General features: G+C 43.9%; 1 protein-coding gene across 2 annotated transcripts in view; it reads right to left on the minus strand.

Moving 5' to 3' along the window:
- Positions 1-26520, minus strand: part of LOC136620587 (phosphofurin acidic cluster sorting protein 2-like) — a 73477-nt gene that overhangs the window by 35062 nt on the left and 11895 nt on the right. For both annotated transcript variants that reach the window (XM_066595449.1, XM_066595450.1), the window contains exons 4-11: positions 21747-21836; positions 19840-19965; positions 17724-17886; positions 16004-16086; positions 12684-12767; positions 6212-6268; positions 1361-1512; positions 872-962 (exon numbers count right to left, since the gene is read on the minus strand). In XM_066595449.1, the coding sequence (XP_066451546.1) occupies positions 872-962; positions 1361-1512; positions 6212-6268; positions 12684-12767; positions 16004-16086; positions 17724-17886; positions 19840-19965; positions 21747-21836 (846 nt within the window). The remainder of the gene's footprint in view (positions 1-871; positions 963-1360; positions 1513-6211; positions 6269-12683; positions 12768-16003; positions 16087-17723; positions 17887-19839; positions 19966-21746; positions 21837-26520) is intronic.

Below are 26520 nucleotides of genomic sequence, written 5' to 3' on the forward strand. Positions count from 1 at the left end.
CAGAGCAAAGAAGGGTGAGAGACAGAGGAGCAGAGCAAAGAAGGGTGAGAGACAGAGGGGCAGAGCAAAGAAGGGCGAGAGACCAAGGGGCAGAGCACAGAAGGGCGAGAGACCAAGGGGCAGAGCACAGAAGGGCGAGAGACCAAGGGGCAGAGCAAAGAGGGGTGAGAGACCGAGGGGCAGAGCACAGAAGAGCGAGAGACCGAGGGGCAGGGCACAGAAGAGCGAGAGACCGAGGGGCAGGGCAAAGAGTGACCAAGGGGCGGAGAGGAGATAGCCAAGGGGCAGAGAGGAGATGGCCGTGTGACCAAGGGGCAGAAAGGAGGTGGCCGAGCGACCAAGGGGCAGAGAAGAGATGGTCGAGTTACAGAGAGGAGAGAACTGAGGAAATAAGGGAAGAAAGGAAATGACCAAGAATAAAGGTTCCTGTGTGCTGGAGTAAACTCCCTCCACTGAAGAGACACGGGATACTCACAACCTCGGTGTTTATGTACTTATGTTGCTCTAGCGAGGGTAGAAGTAGAGGAAAATTCAGGGATTTCCTGCTCTGATCTGTTATGGTATCAAGTATTTTGGGGTCTTTCCAATAAGATATCGCTCTAATGTCTCACATCCAGTGATAGGAAAGGCCTGATTCTTGGAATCCTTCCAATCTTGGCCCTTTTGTCATTGGGAGAATCGATGGCTACATCTGCAGCACATACATGTTGGGACTTGTAGTTCTCCACATAACAGAGCTTCTGTCCCCATAAAACATTCCTCCCTCCCAGTCTGCATGGACAAAAATAAGACTGTGGCTGATTCTTGTGCTGAACATTAGTAGAACTATATGGGATGTGTAATGCCCAGTAATAATGACAACTCTTCTCACCGCACCAAGGGTCTTGTCACCTCCTTTTTGACTGTTGATGCTGCCAATCTCTGTCTGAGACCCAGAATTAGAGACACCTTCAAAGAATCTCCTGAAATGAAGAAAGAGAAAATGGGAGCAAAGGAGCCTTAAACAGCTGCAGATATTCAGGCCTCATATATGCTAAGGGCATATCAAGAAAAGGCTATACTGTATATTGAGGATATATAAGGTTGATGATATGTATTAGGGCTATGGGGTACGCTAATAGGGCATATAGGGTTATGGGGGATGCTTATAGGGCATATAGGGTATGTGTATGCATGTACATTAGGATACTTAGACATGCAGTAATTATATGAGGGTATATTGGAACATATTAGGGTTATGGGGTACACTTATGGAAAGGTGAACCTTAAAACTGCTGCAAGTAAGGGATGCCCTTGTTGACTAGTTACTAAATCTAGACATGTGATGGGTCCTCATACATCCACTCTGGTTATTCCTCACCTTAGCGTTGGTTTTGGGGTGCTGATGACACTGTCATTGTCTTCTATATCAAATCCACTCTCGCTATTGTTACACTCATCCAGACTGTCATATAAGAGGCCAAGCTCCTCGTCTTCCTCCTGCTCCCGACAAGCGTGCTCTGTGTCCAATGTCTGAAGGAGAACAGAACACCATGAATGAGCAGTCACCCAAGAGGGCCAAGACATAGGAGACATGCCTATCGCTGATGGCCAAGAGACCTACTACAGAGAGTCCTCCGATAGCTGCCAGAGTACCATCAGTGGAGCTGAATACACAGACGTGACAGGAGGCACAGGGCATGGACCAGCCTCATTTCTGGACAAGTAATGAGTTGTTGCACTTATATAGTCTGATTGAACCCCCCCCCGACTATATCCATACAAGTCTATAGGTGATGAAAAGGAGATGAAACTTGCCTTAGTCATCATAACCTAATGCACAATGGAAAATTGTGGAATCTAGGTGGTGTGGTGATACTAGCTCTATAGAGATCACTGGGATCTAGGTGGTGTTATGAAGCTGGCTCTGTAGAGATTACTGGGATCAGGATAGTATGATAATGCTGGCTCTGTAGAGATCACTGGGATCAGGATGGTATGATAATGCTGGCTCTATAAAGATCACTGGGATCCAAGTGGTGTGATAGTGCTTGTTCTGCAGAGATCACTTGGATCTAAGTTGTATGATAATACTAGCTCTATAGAGATCAGTGGAAGCTAGGTAGTAAGATGATACAGGCTCAAAAGAGTTCACTGGGATCTAGGCTGTGTCATAATTCCAGATCTATAGAAATAAGTGTGATTTGATGACTCGATGCATAAATTCTTCTCTTTTTTAATTTCTTCTAATTACGTTCAAGTTATACAATTTATATGTTTTGTATAAAACGTACTGCTAACCATCACATCAAGGATAAGCTAATGGTTATTTTCATAATATGTAAGCATTTTTTTATAAAAACTGAATGTTTGAAAAGAAAAAAATGTGATATAGGTGGTATAGAGATGACTGGGACCTAAGTGGTATGATCACGCTGGATCAATAGAGATCACTGGCATCTAGGTGGTGTCATATAGCTGGAGCTATAGAAATCACAGGGATCTAGTTAGTCTAATGATACTTGATCTATAAAGCTCATTTGCGCTAAGTGAGTGATGATATTAGATCTATAGAGATGACTGGGATCTAGGTTTTGTGAAGATAGAGATCTAGGTGGTGTGAAGATACTGAATCTATAAAGAACACTAGAATCTAGATTTCATTATGGTACAGGATCTATAAATATAACTGGGATCTAGTTGGTGTGATGAGACAATCTATAGAGATCACTGAAATCTAGGTGGTATGATACTGTATCTCTGCATATCATTGGGATCTATTTGGTGTTATGACTGAATCTATAGAGATCATTGGGATGTACTTGGTGTGATGATACTGGTACTATAGGAGATCCCTAGGGTCAAGTGTAATGATGCAGGCTCTATAGAGATCATTGTAATCTAGGTGGATTGATAATACTGGATATATAGAAAGTACTGGAATATAGGTGGTTTGATATTGTTTCTCTAGAGATCAAGGGGATTTATTTGGTGTGTTGACGAGATCTATGTAGATCACTGGGCTCTAGTTGGTATAATTTCTACTAAATCTATAAAAATCACAGGGATCTACCTGGCATGATGAGACTTGATCTATAGAGATCACAGGGATTTAGTTGGTATGAGGATACTGGATTTATGGAGATCACTGGGATCTACTTGGTGTAATGATCTTGGATCTAGAGATGACTGAAATCTAGTTAGTGTAATGATACTGAATCTATAAAGAACACTATGATCTAGATGATGCAATTATACTGGATCTAAAGACATCACTGGGATCTAGTTGGTGTGATGACACTGGATTTAAAGAGATTACTGGAATCTAGTTGGTATCAGAAAACTGGATCTATAGAGATCACTGGGATCTATTTGGTATGATGGCACTGGATATATAGAGATCTCTAGGGTCAAGTATGATGATACTGGATCTATTAAGATCACTATAATCTAGGTGGATTGATAATACTAGATCTATAGAGAGCACTAGAATCTAGGTGGTATGATACTCTATCTATTGGGATCAATGGGATTTACGTGGCATTATGACTGGACCCACAGAGATCACTGTGTTCTAGTTAGTATGATACCACTGGATCAATATACATCACTGGATTCTAGTTAGTGCAATGATACTGGATTTATAAAGATCACTTGGATCTAGTTGGTGAGGTAATACTGGATCTATAGAGATCACAGGGATTTAGGTGGTGGTATACTGCTGGAGCTATAGAGATAACTGGAATCTTGTTAGTGTGATGATGCTGATCTATAGAGATTATTGAAATATAGCTGGTATGATGATACTAGATCTATAGAAATCACAGGAATCTGACATTATGAGACTTGATCTATAGCGACCACAGAGACCTAGGTGGTGTGATTATGCTGAATCTATAGAGATCACTGGAATTTAGGTGGTATGATAATACTGGATTCATGGAGATCACTGGGATCTAGTTGGTCATTATCCTAGATCTAGAGATCACTGAGATTTAGTTGGAATGATTACACTGGATCCAGAGATTACTGGGATCTGGTTGACTATGACAACAGTTAATCTGAGGTCAAAGGGATCTAGTTAGTGTGATTATACTGAATCTATAAAGAACAGTGGGATCTAGATGATGCTATATTTTTTAAACTATTGAGAACACTGGGATCTAGTTAATGTAATATTGCTGATATATGGAGATCACTGGGATCTATTTGGTGCAATGATGCTAGATCTATAAAGATTACTTGGATCTAGTTTGTGAGATGATACTGGGTCTATAGAAATCACAGGAACCTAGTTGATGTGATAATGCTGAATCTGTAGAGATTAGTGGGATTTAGGCGGTATGATGATCCTGAGATCTAGTTGGTATCATGACAATAGATCATCTGAGATCACAATGATCTAGTTAGTGTGATGACGCTGAATCTAGAAAGAAAATTGGGATCTAGGTGATGTAATGATACTGGATCTATAAACATCACTAGGTCTAGGTGTTGTGATGATACTGGATTTATACAGAAAAAGGCTGGGCAGCTTAAGTAGGTGCAAATGAGGAAAAAATACTTTTTTCACTCATAATGCCAGCAGGCAGTGTTATGGGTGAAAAAAAGTATTTTTTCATCATTTGCACCTGCTTATGCTGCCAAACCTTTTTCTATTTGGATACCTTTTTGGGAAACAGTGGTTTGGATTCCCAGCTGGCTGCTGCATAGATACACCTGATCCAGCCCAGTGAGAGCTTGCAAAGAGTGCTGCTCTTACACATTTTTGTCTCTCTTGATAATGGATCTATAGAAATCACTAGGATCTAGGTGGTGTGAAGATACTGAATCTATAAAGAACACTGGAATCTAGGTAGTATTATGGTACAGGATCTATAGAGATCACTGGGATCTAGGTGATATAAAGATACAGGATCTATAGAGATCTAGTTGGTGTGATGATACTGGAACTATATAGATGACTGGGATGTACTTGGTGTGATGATACTGGATCTATAGAAATCACTGAGATCTAGGTGGTGGCATACTGTAGGATCTATAGAGATCACCAAGATCTAGTTAGTGTAATGCTGATCTATAGAGATTAACGAAAGCTAGGTCGTATAATGATACTGGCTCTATAGAAATCACAGGGTTCTATCTGTCATGATGAGACTTGATCTATAGACATCATAGACACCTACTTGGTGTGATTATGCTGAATCTGTAGAGATCACTTGGTGGTATGAGGATACTGGATCTATGGAAATCACTGGAATCTAGTTGATGTGATTATCCTGGATCTAAAGATCACTGAATGATGACACTGGCTCTATAAAGATCACTGGGATCTAGGTGGCATCATGACAATAGTTTATCTGATATTACAGGGATCTAGTTAGTATGACAATACTGAGCCTATAGAGAACACTAGGATCTAGGTGATGCAATGTTATTGAATCTATTGAGATCGCTGAGACTCTAGTTTGCTTGATGTTGCTGGATCTATATGCATCACTGGGTTGTATGTGATATGATGATACAGGATCTATAGAGGTAACTGAGATCTAGTTGCGATAATGACACTGGATCTATAGAGATTACTGCAATGTAATTGGTGTGGTGATACTGAATCTACAAAGAACAATGAGATCTAGGTGGTGTGATGAAACTGGATCTATAGAGATCACTGTGATCTAGGTGTTATGGTGATACTGATCTATGGAGTTCACTGGGATCTACCTGGTGTCTTACTGCTAGATCTACAGAGATCACAGGGATCAAGTTTTGTGATGATGCTGGATCTATAGACATCAATAGGATCTAGGTGGTATGATGATATAGGATCTATAGAGATAACGGGGATCTAGTTTTTATGATGATTTGTATAGATCACTGGGATCTAGGTGGTGTGATGATGCATAGATGACATTCAAATCATAAACATTATAGTGATGATTATTAGATAAATATAATGGAGAATGTTCTATGAACGATGGATGTGGCATTATGTTTGTCATATTAAGAAGAGGAGGAGGGTGGCACATTGAAACTATTGTGCCACATGGTATTATTATTGTTACTAATGAACCCTTTGGCTCTGTTCTCATAGCCATAAGTCACAGACAGAGTCTGTAAGGATATACAGATATATAAAGACTGAGGACAATGACTGTAAGTGGCACATATGAGCTGCGATGGTGGGGATGATGAGAGTGAAACACTGATATTTATTTTTGGGAAGACTCACATCATCATTAACTTTGAACCTCTTCAACAAAGACACAAACTTCTGTTTAAAATTTGGCTGTAAATGAAAGAGGAGAAAATTACAACTAGATATCAACGTACAACAAATGTAAGTACAGAGTAATGCACACGAGGCATGCACAAACCTGACCATGACTAATCACCCTAATACGGATCACAGGAGGCACCCACAAGCCTATACTTTGGCTGCTTCTCTAAACCATTGGTACCGGAGGCACCCACAGACGTGACCATGCCTAGTCACCCCAACAGTAGTCACAACCCACACTCTTGTTCATGAGCTCCTTCCTCAAACCACTGGTTACAAGAGGTACTCATAAACCTGTCAAATGAATCACTCCGACCAACATTGGTCACATGGGAGGAACACACAGCTGTCCATGAACTGCTTCACCCTACACTGCTTACAAGGTCACTAATTAATCCGACCAAGATGCTCTCCCAATACTGGTCACATGGGAGCTTCACTGATCCTAGGACAAGTAGTGACCACACTCCTGTCCAGTGCCCCGTCAGTACTAATACATGTGCCTGTCAAAGCAGTTTTCACCCACTCACCTGTCCACAAGCCAACTCATTGATCTTGATCATCACACGTGTCCATTAAAGTTCCCACTCTCAAAGGCTTTAGGATTCACATACGAAAGCTTGAGTTCTTCCCTCAACATAGAGAGATACTAAGCACCCACACCTCTCCGTGAACTAACTACTCCCCACTGTTTTCAGAAGGACAATCAATAACCAAACACCTATCCATGAACTCTTTCCCATTATTGGTTATTAAGTGAGGGGGATATTTCACATTAACACTGAAGTCCTCTGTCTGCTGTCTCCAGGCCTCATCCTCGCCATGCTGATCCCAAACTTCATCCTGCCCACCACATACTGATCCTAAGCTTCACCTTGCCCACCATACGTTTCAACTCTTCCACTATACACTGATATCCCAAAGCCTCATACTGACAACCATATGCTGATTCCAAGCTGCTACCAACCCACCACATGCTGATCTCAAGCCTCAACCTGCCTGCCATATGCCAATACTAAGTCTTAACCTGCCTATCATATATGGATACCAAGCTTCAACACATCCACCATATGCTGATACCAAACTTTATCCTGCCCACCAAATGCTGATCTTAAGCTTTAACCCGTCACTACATGCTGATATCCTAAGCCTCATCCTGCCACCACATGATGTTCCCAATGGTCAACCTGCCCATGACATGCTTATATCAAGCAGCAATCTGAGAAACATATAGTATGCTGTTCCTAAGCTTCATCTTGCCCACTATATGCTGATGCCAAGCTCCTACTTGACCCACCATATGCTGATCCCAAGCCTCAACCTGCCCATCATATGCTGATACCAAGCATCAAGCCATACGCTGTCCTAAGCGTCAACCCATCCATAATATGCGGATCCCAAGCGCCAAGCCATCCACCATATACAGATCACAGTATTCAAACTGTGCTGATACCGAGTTTCAACCTGACCACCATATGCCAATACCGAGCTTCAACCTGTGCACCATATGCTGATACTAAGCCTCAACCTGACCAACATACAGTATGCGGATACTAAGCCTCAAGCTGCCCATCATATGCTGATCCCAAGCCTTAATCAACCCAGTATGTCCACTGATTTAGAGGATCAATATTACTATAACATTTGCTAATTTTGAGACTCAATCTTCCCAGAATGTCTACTGATCCAGAGTCTCTCTTAATCTTAATTTAAAATTGACTGATCCTGCATCTTCAAAAACATATTTACTAATCAATGCTTAGCCTCAGGCCATGCAGCAAATGTACAGATCCCAAACCTGTCCAGCATATGCACTGGTGCTAGACATCAAATTGCTGGTCAGCATACCCACCCATCCACCCTGAAATCCAACCAACTTAGAATAACCAACCATCCAAAAAGTTCAGTCTTTCCAACTTATCTAGAACTTCAATACGACCAGAAGATCTAATAATGCAAAGATTCCAACTTCCCATCATATCCACTCATCTAGATTGTTATTTAACTATTTACAGGGATTTAAGAATGTTACACACTGCACTATAGATCATTTCCCAAACACTTCAGTAGTAAGAAGGCCACAACAGATAAGATTTTAGCCTTTCAAGGTCATTTTGTAGCCTTCAATGATGGAGCTGTTGAGCAGATATAAGATGGACCTTAGTCATCTGGTACATATTACATCAACTCCTGATATCACCTAAAGATTAGTGTTGCTACTTCTGTAAACTGGAAGAGATGATATTCAATACAACTGATGTAGCTATCTATCAAGCAGGTGCCCAAGAACCTGCCATCATACTGGCCCTCCTAAGACAACCAAGTAGTCTTCTCCCTAGAATGTCTAAAGCACTGAAGATCCTCCTGTGACCCTGACTCAAATCACACTACTAGTCAATGACCTGAAGTGCAAATGTGTGATCAACTAGTCCAGTCAACTTGGACTTACAATTGGAAGCATAGTCGATATAGATAGAATCATGTAGTCTTCCTCTAGTGCCTCTCAGGACCTTACAGCGGCAAGAAAAAGTAAATGAACCCTTGGAATTCCCTGGATTTCAGCATTGATTACTAATAAAATGTGTTCTGATTGTAAGTCGCAAGTTTAGATAAACAGTGTAATTAATAACACAGACATTGGAATGTTCATGTCTGTTATTGTTATCATTCACAGAGCAGGGAGAAAAAGTAAATGAACCTCTGTGCCATTGAATTCTCTAAGAGCTAATTGGCAAAATATGTTTCCATTTACACAATGAGATTACTAGTGCTGAGTTCATAGGTGCTCTGCCCATTAAATAAAGGCTCACAAAGTCTAGTTATTGACAAATCTGTTCTTATCAGGAAAGACTGGTCAGTATAAAACGTGTCTCGATGTGAGCAACTTTCAGAAGACATCTTTTAGAGATGCATAAGGCTTGAAAAGGCTACAAACACAAAAGACCTGGGTGTACATTAAAGAGGTTCTGACACGAATAATGTTTTTATGCTTTAACAGTCATTGTTCCCTGGTCTGCCTAATGGACACAGGGAACCCACGATTTATGGGTGTTAAAGCATAAAAACATAATACTTACCTTGTGTTCTGTTGTTGTTGTCATCAGGGGGTCATCTCCCGGCAGGCAGTCTTCTTCCTCTTCTTCCTCCGACGAGCCGCCCAGCTCTGAGGTTGCGCACATGCGCAGTGGAGAGGTGTCCTCTGACAGGAGTCAGGACGGGCTGCGTCTCCACTGCGCACGCGCAGAATCTCGGAGTTCAGCCAGGACGGACGGGGCGCCCATCTCGGAAGTGGCTGACGGACGGAGCAGGAAGCGGTCATTTTGACCGCTCCTGCTCAGTTTCTACAAGCCACAGATTAAGAATCCGGATGGAGGGGACATGCCTGGCGATCGGTCCTGGCCACGCAAGGTGAGTAAATTTTTTTTTTCATGTCAGAACCCCTTTAATCCACGCTTATTATCCACAGATGGAAAACATTCAAGACTGTTCTATCCTCTTATATCATTTCAAGAACATAAGAGGTAATCCGGAAACTTATCTCAAGCTGGAGAGATGTTGGGTGATGCAACAAAACAATTACCCAAAGTACACAAATAATTAACTAAACAATTGCGGAAAAATATTATTTGTGTTTTGAAATGACTAAGGCCCAATATCCATGGGCGCGATTCACTAGGAACCTACGCGGAGCACGGGAGATCTGCAGATCAAGGCGCCCATAGGGAAGCATGGGCATCCGCAAATTAATTAAAGCATGCAGATTTGTTTTGCGGAGCTTTCGGAATCACAGAATCCAACCCACCCGTGAACATTGGACCTTAGTTAGAGTCCTTACCTTAACCCTATGAAGATGGCTTACTGTGACCGAAGATGGCTGTGCACACAAGGCACCACAAAATATTAACAAACTGAAACACACTTGTTAGAAAGGAACAGTCTAAAATTCTTCAACATTGTGTAAATCTTATTTATAGCTATAGGAAACACTTGGTGGAGGTGATTGCTACTAAAGGTGGATCTACAGTCCATTGAATTCAAGGGTTCACTTACTTTTTTCCCCTGCACTGTGGATATTACTCAATAAAGGCATGAAAGGCACAACTGTCTGTGTGTTATTAGATCCATTGTGTTTGTCCATAAATGTGACTTTGATACAATCAGACCACATTTTATTAATAACCAATGCAGAAATCTATGGAATTCCTAAGGGTTCACTTACTTTTTCCCGTAACTGTACATCTACCTACAGTTCATCCATTGATCTACGGGAATATTCTACCTCAGCCACATCCAGCTAGTTGATTGTAGTAACCTAAAAACAAGATCTCCTGTCTAATAGTCAAGCATTCTTCATGGGACCCAGGGTCCTTCACACTCAGGAGCAGTGGCTGGGGAGCTTCACTGCCGAGCAGCAGGGTAAAGTTTGGGCAGCAAGTGCTGAACGTCTCTGTGGATCCTTTACATCTTGTTGCACTTTTTAATTCCAAAGTGTTTTATACTCTATTCTGCAAATAAGGGAGATGGAACAATATCTCTGCAGCTCCACCTACTGGAAGGCAGCATCCATCTCCCTTATTTGCATATTACCCAGAGGAGCATGAATGGCCATATAAGTCCACTCACTCACTCACCTTGTAGGTGCTCTCCCTAAGAAGAAAAGATAGCGTTCCTGACCAATATTCTATTCTGTTGCGGAGCAGTGCCTACTGGGGGCTGATGTGAGAGGTATGCTACTTTTAGATGGCACGATTGTTGTTTGCACGAGCAAAAGAGCGGGTGATGTCATCACCAACTCGCTCGTGCAGCCTGTTTAGACAGGCAGATTCATTGTTGGCTCGTTCAAACGAGAATCCCTATGCGAAACACTGAACGAGAAGTGCTTAAACGGAACGACAAGTGAATGTGCCAACAATAAATTTTAAGTCCGGCAGAAACTGAACGGCGAACAAGAAGCGAACAATTATCGTTCGTCATTTAGTCATTGGTTTGCGATTAGGCCTCATTCACACAAGCGTTGCGATTTTATGCCGGCTGAATCGCAGCTGAGAACCGCATCAATGAAGAATAGCCACGATTGAGTCCTGAGATTAATTAGTGTTTTCTCATCCATTCACACGGGCGTATCATGTAAAAAACACACTGTGGCGTGAAATTCCGTCAGCCGGCAGAAATCCTTGGAATGACTTCTAATGCTTTAATAGAGCCAGCTGTCTTCATTTCCGAACACCAGATGCAGGTAAACTCCCACGCCCTTCCTTTTTTTTCAGCTCCCATAGGAGTCTATGGGAGCTTCCAGCAATTTTCAGCAGAAGATAGATCAAAACCTATTTTCTGACACAGCGTAAAAAAACGGCGACCGGATTTGACATTTTAATGGTGCAACTTGTTCACGTGCCCGAAAATCGCCCGTGTGAATGAATGCATTGGGCGTTCGTTTTCGTTCGTTTTGAACAATTTTTTTGAACAATAATCGATCTGTCTAAGCAGCACCTTTACACAGTCAAGGCCATTAGGTGACGTAATTGACTGCAGGTAACCATATATAAATTCCAAGAAGCAACCAACAGGATTTTTATTTTTGCTTTGAGTGTCAATGGAGAAGAAAACAACATGCAACTTAAGCCCCATTTACACACACAGATGATCGCTCAAAATTTGTCAGAAACTAACAGTTTTGAGCGATCATTTTGCATTAGCTACTAATCAGCCCATAAGTAGCTAGCTAACTTCATTTGCATGTATTTAGAGAACAGCGGGTGGTCTGTTCTTTAAATACATCACTATTGTTCTCCAGCAGGACAGCAGCTGAAAGAATGTTATCAGCGCTGCCCACAGAGAACTCAGCATGCCGTCCCTCTTATCAGGGATGATGGATTTTGAGCGAATTTTGAGCGATAATCGTTGTGTGTAAAAGGGCCTTTAGAATCGGTACAATACAAGCAATGGAAAGTTACTTCATTTGTAAGGTAGATTTTATGTGAAATGTTCCAAAAAGAGGATTTTAAAAGAGCCAAAAAGGGCTGCTGGCCGAGGGGCAGTAAATTCACTCCTAAGCCAGGAGAGCTGGGAATATGGCTGATTTCCGACTATGAACTGCAGAATACCTTGTCCAGGCATTGGCGACAACTAATGGCATATAACTTTATTAACTCCCCGTTAACTATAAATAATTGTGAACTGACATAATGATTAAAACTACATCTCTCTCCTGTAATAATAGCGCATTAATTAGATATACATCCCAAAATCATCACTTTACAGCCGACGCGATTCACTGATATATCAGAGTCCTCATGGGTATCGGGGCTACAGCAATGTATTGAGGATGCCTGGCCGGTATGAACATCACTGTAGACATACAACAAGGACACTGCTCCGCCGTACCTTGCACACTACTCCCTGGTATAGAACATCCCGTAATTACCTGGCGGCTCAGAGAAGTGCTGCGCATCAGCTTCCGACCAAATTTTTTTGGCCTCCTCATTTCATCATCTTCATCATCTACATCCTGGGGAGGGGAAATGCAGCAACATTATTAGACTTTCACCCAATGGTCCGTCAGATCAAGTCAAAGCGAGCAAAGAAGCATTAACTCCACAGAGCACCACTCAAAATATTCATAGGCTCCTCAGACTCTCTCACACAAGTAAGGGCTTTATCTTTACCTTCCAGGTGATAAGGTTGTGTGTCTGGGACCTGTGGTCCTACAGGTTTCCTTGTGCACACCTTCACAGGTGAGGGTAATTGAGCTGGCTGGGTGTGGACTTCCTTTAGCCAGGCAATCCCCACGGATCTGCTGCATATATAAATACCAGTCCCTCTGCTAGAGAATAGTATCCCTTCACTCTAGGGTTTGGTTTCCCTGCATGCCTGTTATATGTGTTGTGTGTGTGAACAGTGTTTTGTCCAGTGTCTGTGCTGGTGGCCAGACATAAGGTGTGAACAGGCATATTCAGTAGTAATGGTGTTCTGTGTTGCATGCTAGCCCTAGTGTGTTGGTGTAAACTGTGTCCTGTCCTGCTGGATCATGCATTATCTTTAGGCTTGTTAGGCCCTTAGGTTCCAGTGTGGCGCCGCCCTTATCAGGGCGATTACCCTGCTTGCGCCTAATGTTATATTATGAAATCAAAGCTTTTCATACTTTACAATGATGGCCACCCTTTGACAATGGCCGTACAGGGCACTGACCACCAGCTATTAAGGGGGGCACCAGGCGGATGTAAGCTGAGGGTAAGCTAGGTCTATCTGGTTGGATGATCATCCTCCTCCTCGCTCTGTGTCCTCCCCTCTGATGTGCTGCAGTCAGCCCATCGGCACCCTCCACAACACAAACGCTTAGTTCTGCTGAAGTATTTGTTACAAACTTGTTTCTGGTGCTGTCTTTTATGAGCTTAGTTCTGGTACAGTATTTATTCAGAGCTGTTCTGTGTGAGTACACTACTGTCTTGTAACTTTCTGCACAAGTAGAATACAGGCAGGCTGTCTATCTGTGCGATTTACATGTTTTTTTTTCTTATGACGCGAGGCACCAGAAAAAAAATTCCACACAGGATGCCATCTAACGTTAAGCCAGTACTGGTTACAATGGGCACTCAATATCCATTCATCAGTATTTTGCAGCTGTGCATTGCTCCTCCATTTAGCAGTTTGGCTTTCTGCATGTTGAAGGATGTGCTGCTTTTACTTGCCCTCTTCTATTAGTGCATTGGTGAATATACAGCCACTTTCTGATTTTTTCCCCCATATATTCCCTTTTCAGTGATTTTTCAATATCCTAAAGTCTTCCATCATCAAGGGGGTTCAGCATTTAAGGGTTATATATCAAGGGTTATATATCAATTTACAAATCCAAGTGTCCATTCACACATATATTAGTAATTATTAGGAAATTATAATACCAGTGTTTCTGGTGGCGCAATGCTCCACTTACATAGGAACATAGTATGTTAGGCTGAATGAAGACAATGTCCATCTAGTTCAGCCTGTTTCTACCCCCCCCCCCCCTCCCCCCTTGTTGATCCAGAGGAAGGCAAAAAAAACTCTACGAGGCAGATGCCAATTTAGCTCATTTGGAGGAAAAAATTCCTTCCCGACTCCATAATGGCAGTCAGAATAATCCCTGGATCAACGCTTGAGTTGTACCTAACTCCAAGACCCGGATCAACAACCCCGCTGGTCACCTAATGTCTATATTCTATAATATCATAGCACTCTAAGAAGACGTCTAGTCCCCTCTTATACTCCTCTATGGATTTTGCCATCACCACTTCCTCCGGCAGAGAGTTCCACAGTCTCACTGCTCTTACAGTAAAGAACCCGCTTCTGTGTTGGTGATGAAACCTTCGTTCATCTAAATGTAGAGGGTGCCCTCTTGTTACCGTCGCAATCCTGGGAATTAATAGATCATGGAAGAGCTCCTTGTCTTGTCCTCTAATGTATTTATGCATAGTTATTTGCTAATATAATACAGTGGAAAGGATTGGAGTTGGTCATAGGTCCTAAACCAGCAGAGTCAGACAGCAGCCGTGTGCTTACAGGACCTGTGGTGTTGTCACCGTCATGTGATCAGTCACCGGGGCACACATCATGGTGACGTCATCACAGGTGCTAAACCAGCAGAGCCGGACAGCAGCCGTGTCGAGCCCCGGTGACTGATCACATGAAATCCCTCATTCAGTGCACAGGAAAGTAGGACCTGTGATTATGTCACCGTCATGTGATCAGGGGGTGGAGCTCAGAGCTCCGGTGACTGATCACATGACGGCGACATCATCACATGTAACTCACACACTCACTCACAGACAGGTGGTCGTTAGTATTTTGATACACAATATCTAATAACAGAAAGTAAAGACGTAAAGAACAACTTACAGCTTCTATAAGCGGGAAGGGAAGTATTGGGGCTCCAAAAGCACTTACAATCCATAGAGAGTCACCACATACTTCCAGCACTCATCCAGAATCACCCACATACTTTCACCGTTCACCCATATAGTCACCACATCCCTCGATCAATCATCTATAGTCACCACATACAATCATCCACATACTTGCACTATGTGGTGAGACAATAATGCCTTTGGTGACTATATGGTAATGAGAGGGTGCTATTATCCCTAATAGTAGGTCTATCCGGAGCTGGATGAGTAGAATTCTTCATAGCCATATACACAATAGTGTACGTCTACTATTACACCCCAGAACATTTATACTGACTCTTCTAGCAGACGTCCCACTTCCCAAAGTGCTTCTCAACAAGACTTTTATCAAACTGGGCAGAGGCATCCTGTGTGACCAGTTCATGTTATCATGGGAGATGACCAGATCGAGATCAGATCAGGCCACTGATCTGTCCCTCTCCTATGCTTTACACTGGCACATAAGGAACGTGACAGGGAACCAGGTAATATGTTTTTTATACTCTCCCGCTCCCGCGATGCAGTGGTGTCCCCCTTTAAAGTTGGTGCACAGCAAGAAAATCTGAATCTTTTCAGAGTTCTGTAGACACACTGTCCTATGCAAGTCTATGGTAGAGTGCATGCACTTCAGAGCGGGATGCCGCTGTACCGCAGGAGCCGGTGAGTATAACTAATACATCACCCGGCTCCTGCTCACATCCTCTAACAGCACCATGACTTAGTTTATAGTGCTGTGGGGATGTGACAGGTTCCCTTTTAGTTTTTGGCCTGCTCGGTTAATGACAGTGAGGGCACTATATGATGTTATATGGGAGGCACCACTCACATGTCCCTGTCCTTCATCACTGCCATCTGGTTCTGAGGAATAGCTGTCCTCATCATCCTCCTCCTCCCAGTATGGTTCAGCATCTGGAAAACAAGATGGAGTAGAGTGAAGGCCCTCACGAATATACTAGTATCATTCTACAGGGTTGGACCTCACTGCACGTGTCCTCACTATGCCCAATGTGCCCTCCATGTGATTGGGGGTCTTCCTCCTGTATTCAGGTTTCTTCCTAGTGCTCGGAGACTCTCTCCTGTGAACAGCCTATCTTTCCTGTACTTTGTGCTCTGGGTCTCCTGTGTCCAGTGTCTTCTTCCTGCGATCGGGGATTCCCCCTGTGACCACGGTCTCTCTGCTATGCTCAGGGTCTCCCACTGTGATCAGCGTCTCTCCACGATGCTCACTGTCTCACCCCTGTGATCGGGGTTGCCCTCCTAGGATTAGAGTCTCTCTCCCTCTTGCGCAAAGTGCCTCCTCCATATCTCCCTCCTGTGCTCAGGGTTTCCTCCCCGCCTTGTGCTCAGGGTTTCCTCCCTGCCTTGTGCTCAGGGTTTCCTCCCTGCCTTGTGCTCAGAGTTTCCTCCCCGCCTTGTGCTCAGAGTTTCCTCCCCGCCTTGTGCTCAGGGTTTCCTCCCCGCCTTGTGCTCAGGGTTTCCTCCCCGTCTTGTGCTCAGGGTTTCCCGTCCCGCCTTGTGCTCAGGGCTCCTGTCCTGCCTTGTGCTCAGGGTTCCCTTCCCGCCTTGTGCTCAGGGCTCCCTCTCCACCTTATACTCCGGGTTGTCTCCCCGTGCTCAGGGTTCCCTCCCCGCCTTGTGCTCTGGGCTGTCTCCTCATGCTCAGGGTTCCCTCTCTGCCTTGCGCTCCGGGTTGTCTCCCCATGCTCAGGGTTCCCTCCCTGCTTTGTGCTCCAGGTTTACTCCCCGTGCTCAGGGTACCCTCCCCGCCTTGTGCTCCGGGTTGTCTCCCCGTGCTCAGGGTTCCCTCCCCGCCTTGTGCTCTGGGCTGTCTCCCCATGCTCAGGGTTCCCTCTCTGCCTTGCGCTCCAGGTTGTCTCCTCGTGCTCAGGGTTCCCTCCCTGCTTTGTGCTCCAGGTTTACTCCCCGTGCTCAGGGTACCCTCCCCGCCTTGTGCATCGGGCTGTCTCCCCGTGCTCAGGGTTCCCTCCCCGCCTTGCGCTCCAGGTTGTCTCCCCGTGCTCAGGGTTCCCTTCATGCCTTGTGCTCTGGGTTGTCTCCCCGTGCTCAGGGTTCCCTCCCTGCCTTGTGCTCCGGGTTGTCTCCCCGTGCTCAGGGTTCCCTCCACGCCTTGTGCTCCGGGTTGTCTCCCCGTGCTCAGGGTTCCCTCCCTGCCTTGTGCTCCGGGTTGTCTCCCCGTGCCCAGGGTTCCCTCCCCGCCTTGTGCTCAGGGTTTCCTCCCTGCCTTATGCTCAGGGTTTCCTCCCCGCCTTGTGCTCAGGGTTGTCTGCCTGTGTTCTGGGTTTCCTCCCCGTGCTCAGGGTCTTCCCCCTTTCTGCTCAATGAGCCCCAAACATTCTTTTAAACATTCTTCTGTGACAGTGCAAGAAGTTGATCTCAGATGACTGCGGTAAAGGCAGTGTATATAAGAGCTCTGCTATCTCTACAGATGTCTCTTTTCTCTGGGTATAGTCTCACAAGTCTCTGTGCTCTTCATACTGGGTGATGTACGCAGCTCCCAGCTCTCTAGTTGCTCTAGGATTTCTTACCTAGACCCTTGACTTTTGGCCCAGTCACTGCAGTGACCTCCTCATGATCAATGGGTTGGCTGGACAGTGAGAAGATGCTAATTTCAGCCACTCGGATGGCAGGGTCTTTACGGTTACTATGGAGGTCCAGAACCTTCATCCCCTCTGTAGGACGCTGCATTACCTGTATTGCAGGAGGACAAAATGAACAATTATTTCTGGCCAAATTACAGGATTAAACATTTAAATAGTTATCTTTGTATATGCTGATTTCTGTCTTGATGTGAGGTTTTTTTAGGTTTTCTTTTGTGCCTCTTTTATTTCACAAGCTAACAGCTGATGATTGGTGAGCACTAATTTAAAGCCCCATTTACACGCAAACATGATCGCTCAAAATTCGTTCAAAAGATAAGGAGAATGTCAGTTTTGAGAGATCGTTTAGCATAAAGTACTAATGGGCACTAATGCCCATTAGTACTTTATCAGTCTCATTTGCATGCAGATGAGCCTCCAGGAGTTGTTGAAGAACTTAGCAGGAGGTCTGAGCTCTGTAACTAGCTCTATTCTTCAGCTATGGGCTGCACAGAGAATACAATGTTATCTCCTGCTGCTAGCGTGCGGTCTGAATGATGGTTTTTAAGCTGAGCTAAAAATCATCGTTCAAACAAAAAGTGCACGACAGTAGCATTTATACATAATGATTATCACTCAAAAGCCATCGTTTTAACGAATTTTGAGCGATAAGCGTTGCGTGTAAAAGAGCCTTTAGTTTGTAAAGGTTTTAGGTGTTGGATCTTATCTACACCATTAAAGCTCACTTTGCAGTTTATTCAATGAGCACAAAAGGCCTTTTTCACGGAACGATCACATCGCCTTTCTGCTGTGGCCGGCGCTGCCGTAGAGGAGAGCGCGGCCGCAGCGGAATAAAAAAAAATAGACATGCTGCAGCCAGCGAATCTGCGCCGCAGCTCCAGCTCCTGCCGACTTTGCCGCGACGCATTCGCCGTCCCGCGTGGCCGAAATTTCTGAGAAATCTTGTCCACATGGCTGGCTAATACTGGAATTAGCATCCGCAGGCGGATTTGCCGCGACGAAATACCGGACGGAATTTCTGCTGCAAATCCGCCCTGTGTGAACCCAGCCTTAGGGGGTAAGTGGGTCAGGGGATGGTATAGTCTCTCCCCAAACAGAGCACCCAAAAGGGTGTGGGGGCACCTTAAAGATGAGTAAGTAGACTTATAAGGTCATGCTAGCTCCTCAGGGTAATTTATGCAAATCAGGAAGATAGAAAAATACCTCTGCAGCGCCACCTATTGGATGGCAGCATTCCTTCAAATGAAAGTGACTTTATAACAAGTCTTAATGATTGGGAAAAGGAAAACCATGCACAGACAGCTGTTTCGGGGTGATTGCCCCTTATCAGTATGCAGCAGGCTTCTGGCTTAGTCTGTGAGAGGCCTATGACGAGGATTAGGAGGGGCCTCTCATAGACTAAGCCAGAAGCATGAACAAGATTGCTTTACTCTCACATGCGAGTGCATGTGATTTTTCCAATTTCAGCTATTGGAACATATTGCACTTGGCCATGTAAATACAGTCTTATACCAGTCCACCTTTTCATTCTCTCCCCCTTTTCCATAGTGCATCCTGTCAGGCTGTCAAAGGGCGGCACTATGGGTGGCAAAATATGGCCACCATGGCTACCTTTTCGCTATGTGAATTATGTAGAAGGAAGAAGGGTGAGAGGCTCATTAGGAGCCTCTAGGGGGGGCTATAGCCTTGTGTCTGAACGGCTCCAGTTTCCGACCAACTGTCAGTGAGTCCCTCCCTCCCTACTCCCTGGTCTGACGGTCCCTACTCCCCAGCCTCTGGACACAATGGGCAAAGCACTTAGTGGTACTAGTCAAGTGGGCCTTTGCCACCCTGCCCCTTTAACAGTGTGCAGGAAGCACTCATCATAGCATGTCTCCTGAAATCCTCTTCCTGTCTGTCATGTGACTGCGACACTGGTGACGCCAGGGCAGTGATCATGTGACTGGCAGCCATGCGTCCCACTCACTGCTGGAGTCTAGCAGTGGGCATGATGCACTGGACTATATTACTTTATCAATAACTGGCAATTAATGGGGGGCATCACCTCTGCCATGTTAATGACTCCTATCGCCAAGGACTTGTAGCCCAGGATGGTGCGGTTCTTGTATCGCTTCCGGCGCTGTAGCATGATCTGCAGGTTGTTGGCGTCTCTCTTCAGGAAATGTGGATACTGGAGGAAAGTAAGAAGAAGAGCCTCTTGACATTAGTCATGTCACAGTGATAACACGCTAGCTGCTAATGGTAAACTTTACCGGGTAAAGGACCTTTCGGGAATGACAGTCATGTGACCATCCGCACAGCGAAGGTAGCAGCTGCGTGACTTTAACATTGCATGGAACACTCAGATGACGCCCGTTCTTCCTTCTTGCTGCACTGCGTGGCTGGTGGCACATGGCTGTCATTCAATTCAAGGAAGGTCCTCTAGGCCCCAGGAGCAGCGGTGTCTTAAAAGGGCAGCTAAGCATATTGCAAATAAATATGTATATATATAAATATCCGTGTTTCCCCAAAAATAAGACCCTGTCTTACATTAATTTTTGGTTCATCTAGGGCTGCATTGATTGGCTGAGCAGCGGTCAAAGGTGGGATTTATGAATCCCTTAACCAGGAAGTGACGTTGTACGAGCGTCTGAGGGCTGTGGGAACTGTGCCAAATCGTACAGAACCTCTACAGAGCAGCAGGAGGGACCTGGACCAAGCCTGCTAGGTAATGTATTTTTTTTAATGTAGTGTAACTAGGATTTATTTTCAGGGTAGGTCTTATTTTCAGGGAAGGTCTTATTTTCAGGGAAACAGGGTATATATATCAGCTAATCACTCATTGGATAAGCACTTGGAAGATATTTTGAAAACATCAATTTTAAACATGATTCTGGACTACGATAAACTGACAAGAAGTGTAATACATCCCATTAACTACATGCAAACGCTAAGAAAATCTGCAAAACGTGTGTAAAACAAACTGTTTGCAAAATAGTTTAATCATCAACCTATAGAATAGATAAGCTTTTGGCAGTTTACTTACAAAGTGAGCAGCTAAAAATATATCTGTGGCCCCAAGAGGTTTGCCCATTTTAATTTCGGCCCCTACTTACTGCCAAGTTGTGCCAGCCTGCAATGGAGTGTCCCCTGCCGGGCCTTACCACATACAATTACAGTACAATTCCTTTACTCTAGAAATTCTTTAAACATGCCGTATAATCTACAGATGTACCCAATAACCTAAAATGCAGAGGCGTAACTATAGGGGATGCAGGGGATGCGGTTGCACCCGGGCCCAGGAGCCTTAGGGGACCCATAAGGCCTCTCTTCTCCATATGGGGAGCCCAGTACTATGAAAAAAGCATTATAGTTGGGGGCCCTGTTACAGGTTTTGCATCGGGGCCCAGAAGCTTCAAGTTACGCCTCTGCTATAATGTGATTGCTCTCAGTGAGAGAAACCAAGTAATCTTGTAAATATGACACCTTTTAATGGCTTACAAAAATACATGATGTTAATGCGAGCTTTCCAACCTACTTAGGGTTCTTCCTCAGGCATAATGAAATAGATCCGAAGAGGCATGCATATATACACACATACAAATGACAAGGCACAGACATGGATGTGATTAATTTGCACTTAAAACAATACCAGAATGCATTGCGAGAATGAGACACACAATTAAAGAAAAAAAGACAGAATTCCCTGTGGCTGAGTTCATTTCTAGTCACGGACAAAACATAGAACACAGGAAAGTCACCATAATAAAAGGCCATTTTTAAATCACAAAGCCATAGAGGAATTTGGGAGCACAAATTTATAACAACTTTTGACAGTGTCGGTATAAATATTCCCGAGGTCTTTCAGCAAGCGGGGTCCACGCGTTCTGCTGCGGGTCCTCCCAACCTCTCGTGTTCTGATGGAGCTTCACTGTCTGTGCTCCACCTGCGGGATGTGATAGCATAACTCACCTGGAGGGAGAACGTCAGCTCCAGCTCTGTCTCCATCAACCCACATGGAGGAAGGTGGTACTCATTGGAACGCAGAACTCTCTTCGATCCCTGGATGGAGAGAAAATGATGTCACTTCTACTGTTCAGTCTAATACAACATTCACTGCCAGCTATCAGTGTAATAGAATACACTATTTACTGTCAGGTATCAGAAGAGTATATTACTCTATTCACTGTCAGCTAACAGAGCCATACAATACACCACTCACTGTCAGGTATCAGAGCAATATAATACTCCATTCACCGCCAGGTATCAGAGCAGTATAACACTCCATTCACCGCCAGGTATCAGAGCAGTATAATACTCCATTCACTGCCAGGAATCAGAGCAGTATAATACTCCATTCACTGCCAGGAATCAGAGCACTATAATACTCCATTCACTGCCAGGAATCAGAGCACTATAATACTCCATTCACTGCCAGGAATCAGAGCACTATAATACTCTATTGACTGCCAGGTATCACAGCACTATAATACTCCATTCTCTGCCAGGTATCACAGCAGTATAATACTTTATTCACTGCCAGGAATCAGAGCAGTATAATGCTCCATTCACTGCCAGGTATCAGAGCAGTATAATACTCCATTCACTGCCAGGTATCAGAGCAGTATAATACTCCATTCACTGCCAGGTATCAGAGCAGTATAATACTCCATTCACTGCCAGGAATCAGAGCACTATAATACTCCATTCACTGCCAGGTAACAGAGCAGTATAATACTCCATTCACTGCCAGGTATCAGAGCAGTATAACACTCCATTCACCGCCAGGTATCAGAGCAGTATAATACTCCATTCACTGCCAGGAATCAGAGCAGTATAATACTCCATTCACTGCCAGGAATCAGAGTAGTAAAATACTCCATTCACTGCCAGGAATCAGAGCACTATAATACTCTATTCACTGCCAGGAATCAGAGCACTATAATACTCCATTCACTGCCAGGAATCAGAGCAGTATAATACTCCATTCACTGCCAGGAATCAGAGTAGTATAATACTCCATTCACTGCCAGGAATCAGAGCACTATAATACTCTATTCACTGCCAGGAATCAGAGCACTATAATACTCCAATCACTGCCAGGAATCAGAGCAGTATAATACTCCATTCTCTGCCAGGTATCACAGCAGTATAATACTCCATTCTCTGCCAGGTATCACAGCAGTATAATACTCCATTCACTGCCAGGAATCAGAGCAGTATAATACTCCATTCACTGCCAGGAATCAGAGCACTATAATACTCCATTCACTGCCAGGAATCAGAGCACTATAATACTCCATTCACTGCCAGGAATCAGAGCACTATAATACTCTATTGACTGCCAGGTATCACAGCACTATAATACTCCATTCTCTGCCAGGTATCACAGCAGTATAATACTTTATTCACTGCCAGGAATCAGAGCAGTATAATGCTCCATTCACTGCCAGGTATCAGAGCAGTATAATACTCCATTCACTGCCAGGTATCAGAGCAGTATAATACTCCATTCACTGCCAGGTATCAGAGCAGTATAATACTCCATTCACTGCCAGGAATCAGAGCACTATAATACTCCATTCACTGCCAGGTAACAGAGCAGTATAATACTCCATTCACTGCCAGGTATCAGAGCAGTATAACACTCCATTCACCGCCAGGTATCAGAGCAGTATAATACTCCATTCACTGCCAGGAATCAGAGCAGTATAATACTCCATTCACTGCCAGGAATCACAGTAGTAAAATACTCCATTCACTGCCAGGAATCAGAGCACTATAATACTCTATTCACTGCCAGGAATCAGAGCACTATAATACTCCATTCACTGCCAGGAATCAGAGCAGTATAATACTCCATTCACTGCCAGGAATCAGAGTAGTATAATACTCCATTCACTGCCAGGAATCAGAGCACTATAATACTCTATTCACTGCCAGGAATCAGAGCACTATAATACTCCAATCACTGCCAGGAATCACAGCACTATAAAACTCCATTCTCTGCCAGGTATCAGAGCAGTATAATACTCCAATCACTGCCAGGAATCAGAGCAGTATAATACTCCATTCACTGCCAAGAATCAGAGCAGTATAATACTCCATTCACTGCCAGGTATCAGAGCAGTATAATACTCCAATCACTACCAGGAATCAGAGCAGTATAATACTCCATTCACTGCCAGGTATCAGAGCAGTATAATACTCCATTCACTGCCAGGAATCAGAGCAGTATAATACTCCATTCACTGCCAGGAATCAGAGCAGTATAATAGTCCATTCACTGCCAGGAATCAGAGCAGTATAATACTACAGAGGAAAAAGGGCCTATAGAGTACATTACACTATAGTAAAGGGAGAGGAGCCTATACATTACTCCATTCACTGCCAGGTATCACAGCAGTATAATACTCCATTCTCTGCCAGGTATCACAGCAGTATAATACTCCAATCACTGCCAGGAATCACAGCACTATAAAACTCCATTCTCTGCCAGGTATCACAGCAGTATAATACTCCAATCACTGCCAGGAATCAGAGCAGTATAATACTCCATTCACTGCCAAGAATCAGAGCAGTATAATACTCCATTCACTGCCAGGTATCAGAGCAGTATAATACTCCAATCACTACCAGGAATCAGAGCAGTATAATACTCCATTCACTACCAGGTATCAGAGCAGTATAATACTCCATTCACTGCCAGGAATCAGAGCAGTATAATAGTCCATTCACTGCCAGGAATCAGAGCAGTATAATACTACAGAGGAAAAAGGGCCTATAGAGTACATTACACTATAGTAAAGGGAGAGGAGCCTATACATTACTCCATTCACTGCCAGGTATCACAGCAGTATAATACTCCATTCACTGCCAGGAATCAGAGCAGTATAATACTCCATTCACTGCCAGGTATCAGAGCAGTATAATACTCCATTCACTGCCAGGAATCAGAGCACTATAATACTCCATTCACTGCCAGGAATCAGAGCACTATAATACTCCATTCACTGCCAGGAATCAGAGCACTATAATACTCCATTCACTGCCAGGAATCAGAGCACTATAATACTCTATTGACTGCCAGGTATCACAGCACTATAATACTCCATTCTCTGCCAGGTATCACAGCAGTATAATACTTTATTCACTGCCAGGAATCAGAGCAGTATAATACTCCATTCACTGCCAGGTATCAGAGCAGTATAATACTCCATTCACTGCCAGGTATCAGAGCAGTATAATACTCCATTCACTGCCAGGTATCAGAGCAGTATAATACTCCATTCACTGCCAGGAATCAGAGCACTATAATACTCCATTCACTGCCAGGTAACAGAGCACTATAATACTCCATTCACTGCCAGGTAACAGAGCAGTATAATACTCCATTCACTGCCAGGTATCAGAGCAGTATAACACTCCATTCACCGCCAGGTATCAGAGCAGTATAATACTCCATTCACTGCCAGGAATCAGAGCAGTATAATACTCCATTCACTGCCAGGAATCAGAGTAGTATAATACTCCATTCACCGCCAGGTATCAGAGCAGTATAATACTCCATTCACTGCCAGGAATCAGAGCAGTATAATACTCCATTCACTGCCAGGAATCAGAGTAGTATAATACTCCATTCACTGCCAGGAATCAGAGCACTATAATACTCTATTCACTGCCAGGAATCAGAGCACTATAATACTCCATTCACTGCCAGGAATCAGAGCACTATAATACTCCATTCACTGCCAGGAATCAGAGCACTATAATACTCTATTGACTGCCAGGTATCACAGCACTATAATACTCCATTCTCTGCCAGGTATCACAGCAGTATAATACTCCATTCTCTGCCAGGTATCACAGCAGTATAATACTCCATTCACTGCCAGGAATCACAGCACTATAATACTCCATTCACTGCCAAGAATCAGAGCAGTATAATACTCCATTCACTGCCAGGTATCAGAGCAGTATAATACTCCATTCACTGCCAGGTATCAGAGCAGTATAATACTCCATTCACTGCCAAGAATCAGAGCAGTATAATACTCCATTCACTGCCAGGTATCAGAGCAGTATAATACTCCAATCACTACCAGGAATCAGAGCAGTATAATACTCCATTCACTGCCAGGTATCAGAGCAGTATAATACTCCATTCACTGCCAGGTATCAGAGCAGTATAATACTCCATTCACTGCCAGGTATCAGAGCAGTATAATACTCCATTCACTGCCAGGAATCAGAGCACTATAATACTCCATTCATTGCCAGGTAACAGAGCACTATAATACTCCATTCACTGCCAGGTAACAGAGCAGTATAATACTCCATTCACTGCCAGGTATCAGAGCAGTATAACACTCCATTCACCGCCAGGTATCTGAGCAGTATAATACTCCATTCACTGCCAGGAATCAGAGCAGTATAATACTCCATTCACTGCCAGGAATCAGAGTAGTATAATACTCCATTCACCGCCAGGTATCAGAGCAGTATAATACTCCATTCACTGCCAGGAATCAGAGCAGTATAATACTCCATTCACTGCCAGGAATCAGAGTAGTATAATACTCCATTCACTGCCAGGAATCAGAGCACTATAATACTCTATTCACTGCCAGGAATCAGAGCACTATAATACTCCATTCACTGCCAGGAATCAGAGCACTATAATACTCCAATCACTGCCAGGAATCAGAGCACTATAATACTCCATTCTCTGCCAGGTATCACAGCA

Source organism: Eleutherodactylus coqui, chromosome 3 (genome assembly GCF_035609145.1).
Source record: "Eleutherodactylus coqui strain aEleCoq1 chromosome 3, aEleCoq1.hap1, whole genome shotgun sequence".
Lineage (NCBI taxonomy): Eukaryota > Metazoa > Chordata > Amphibia > Anura > Eleutherodactylidae > Eleutherodactylus > Eleutherodactylus coqui.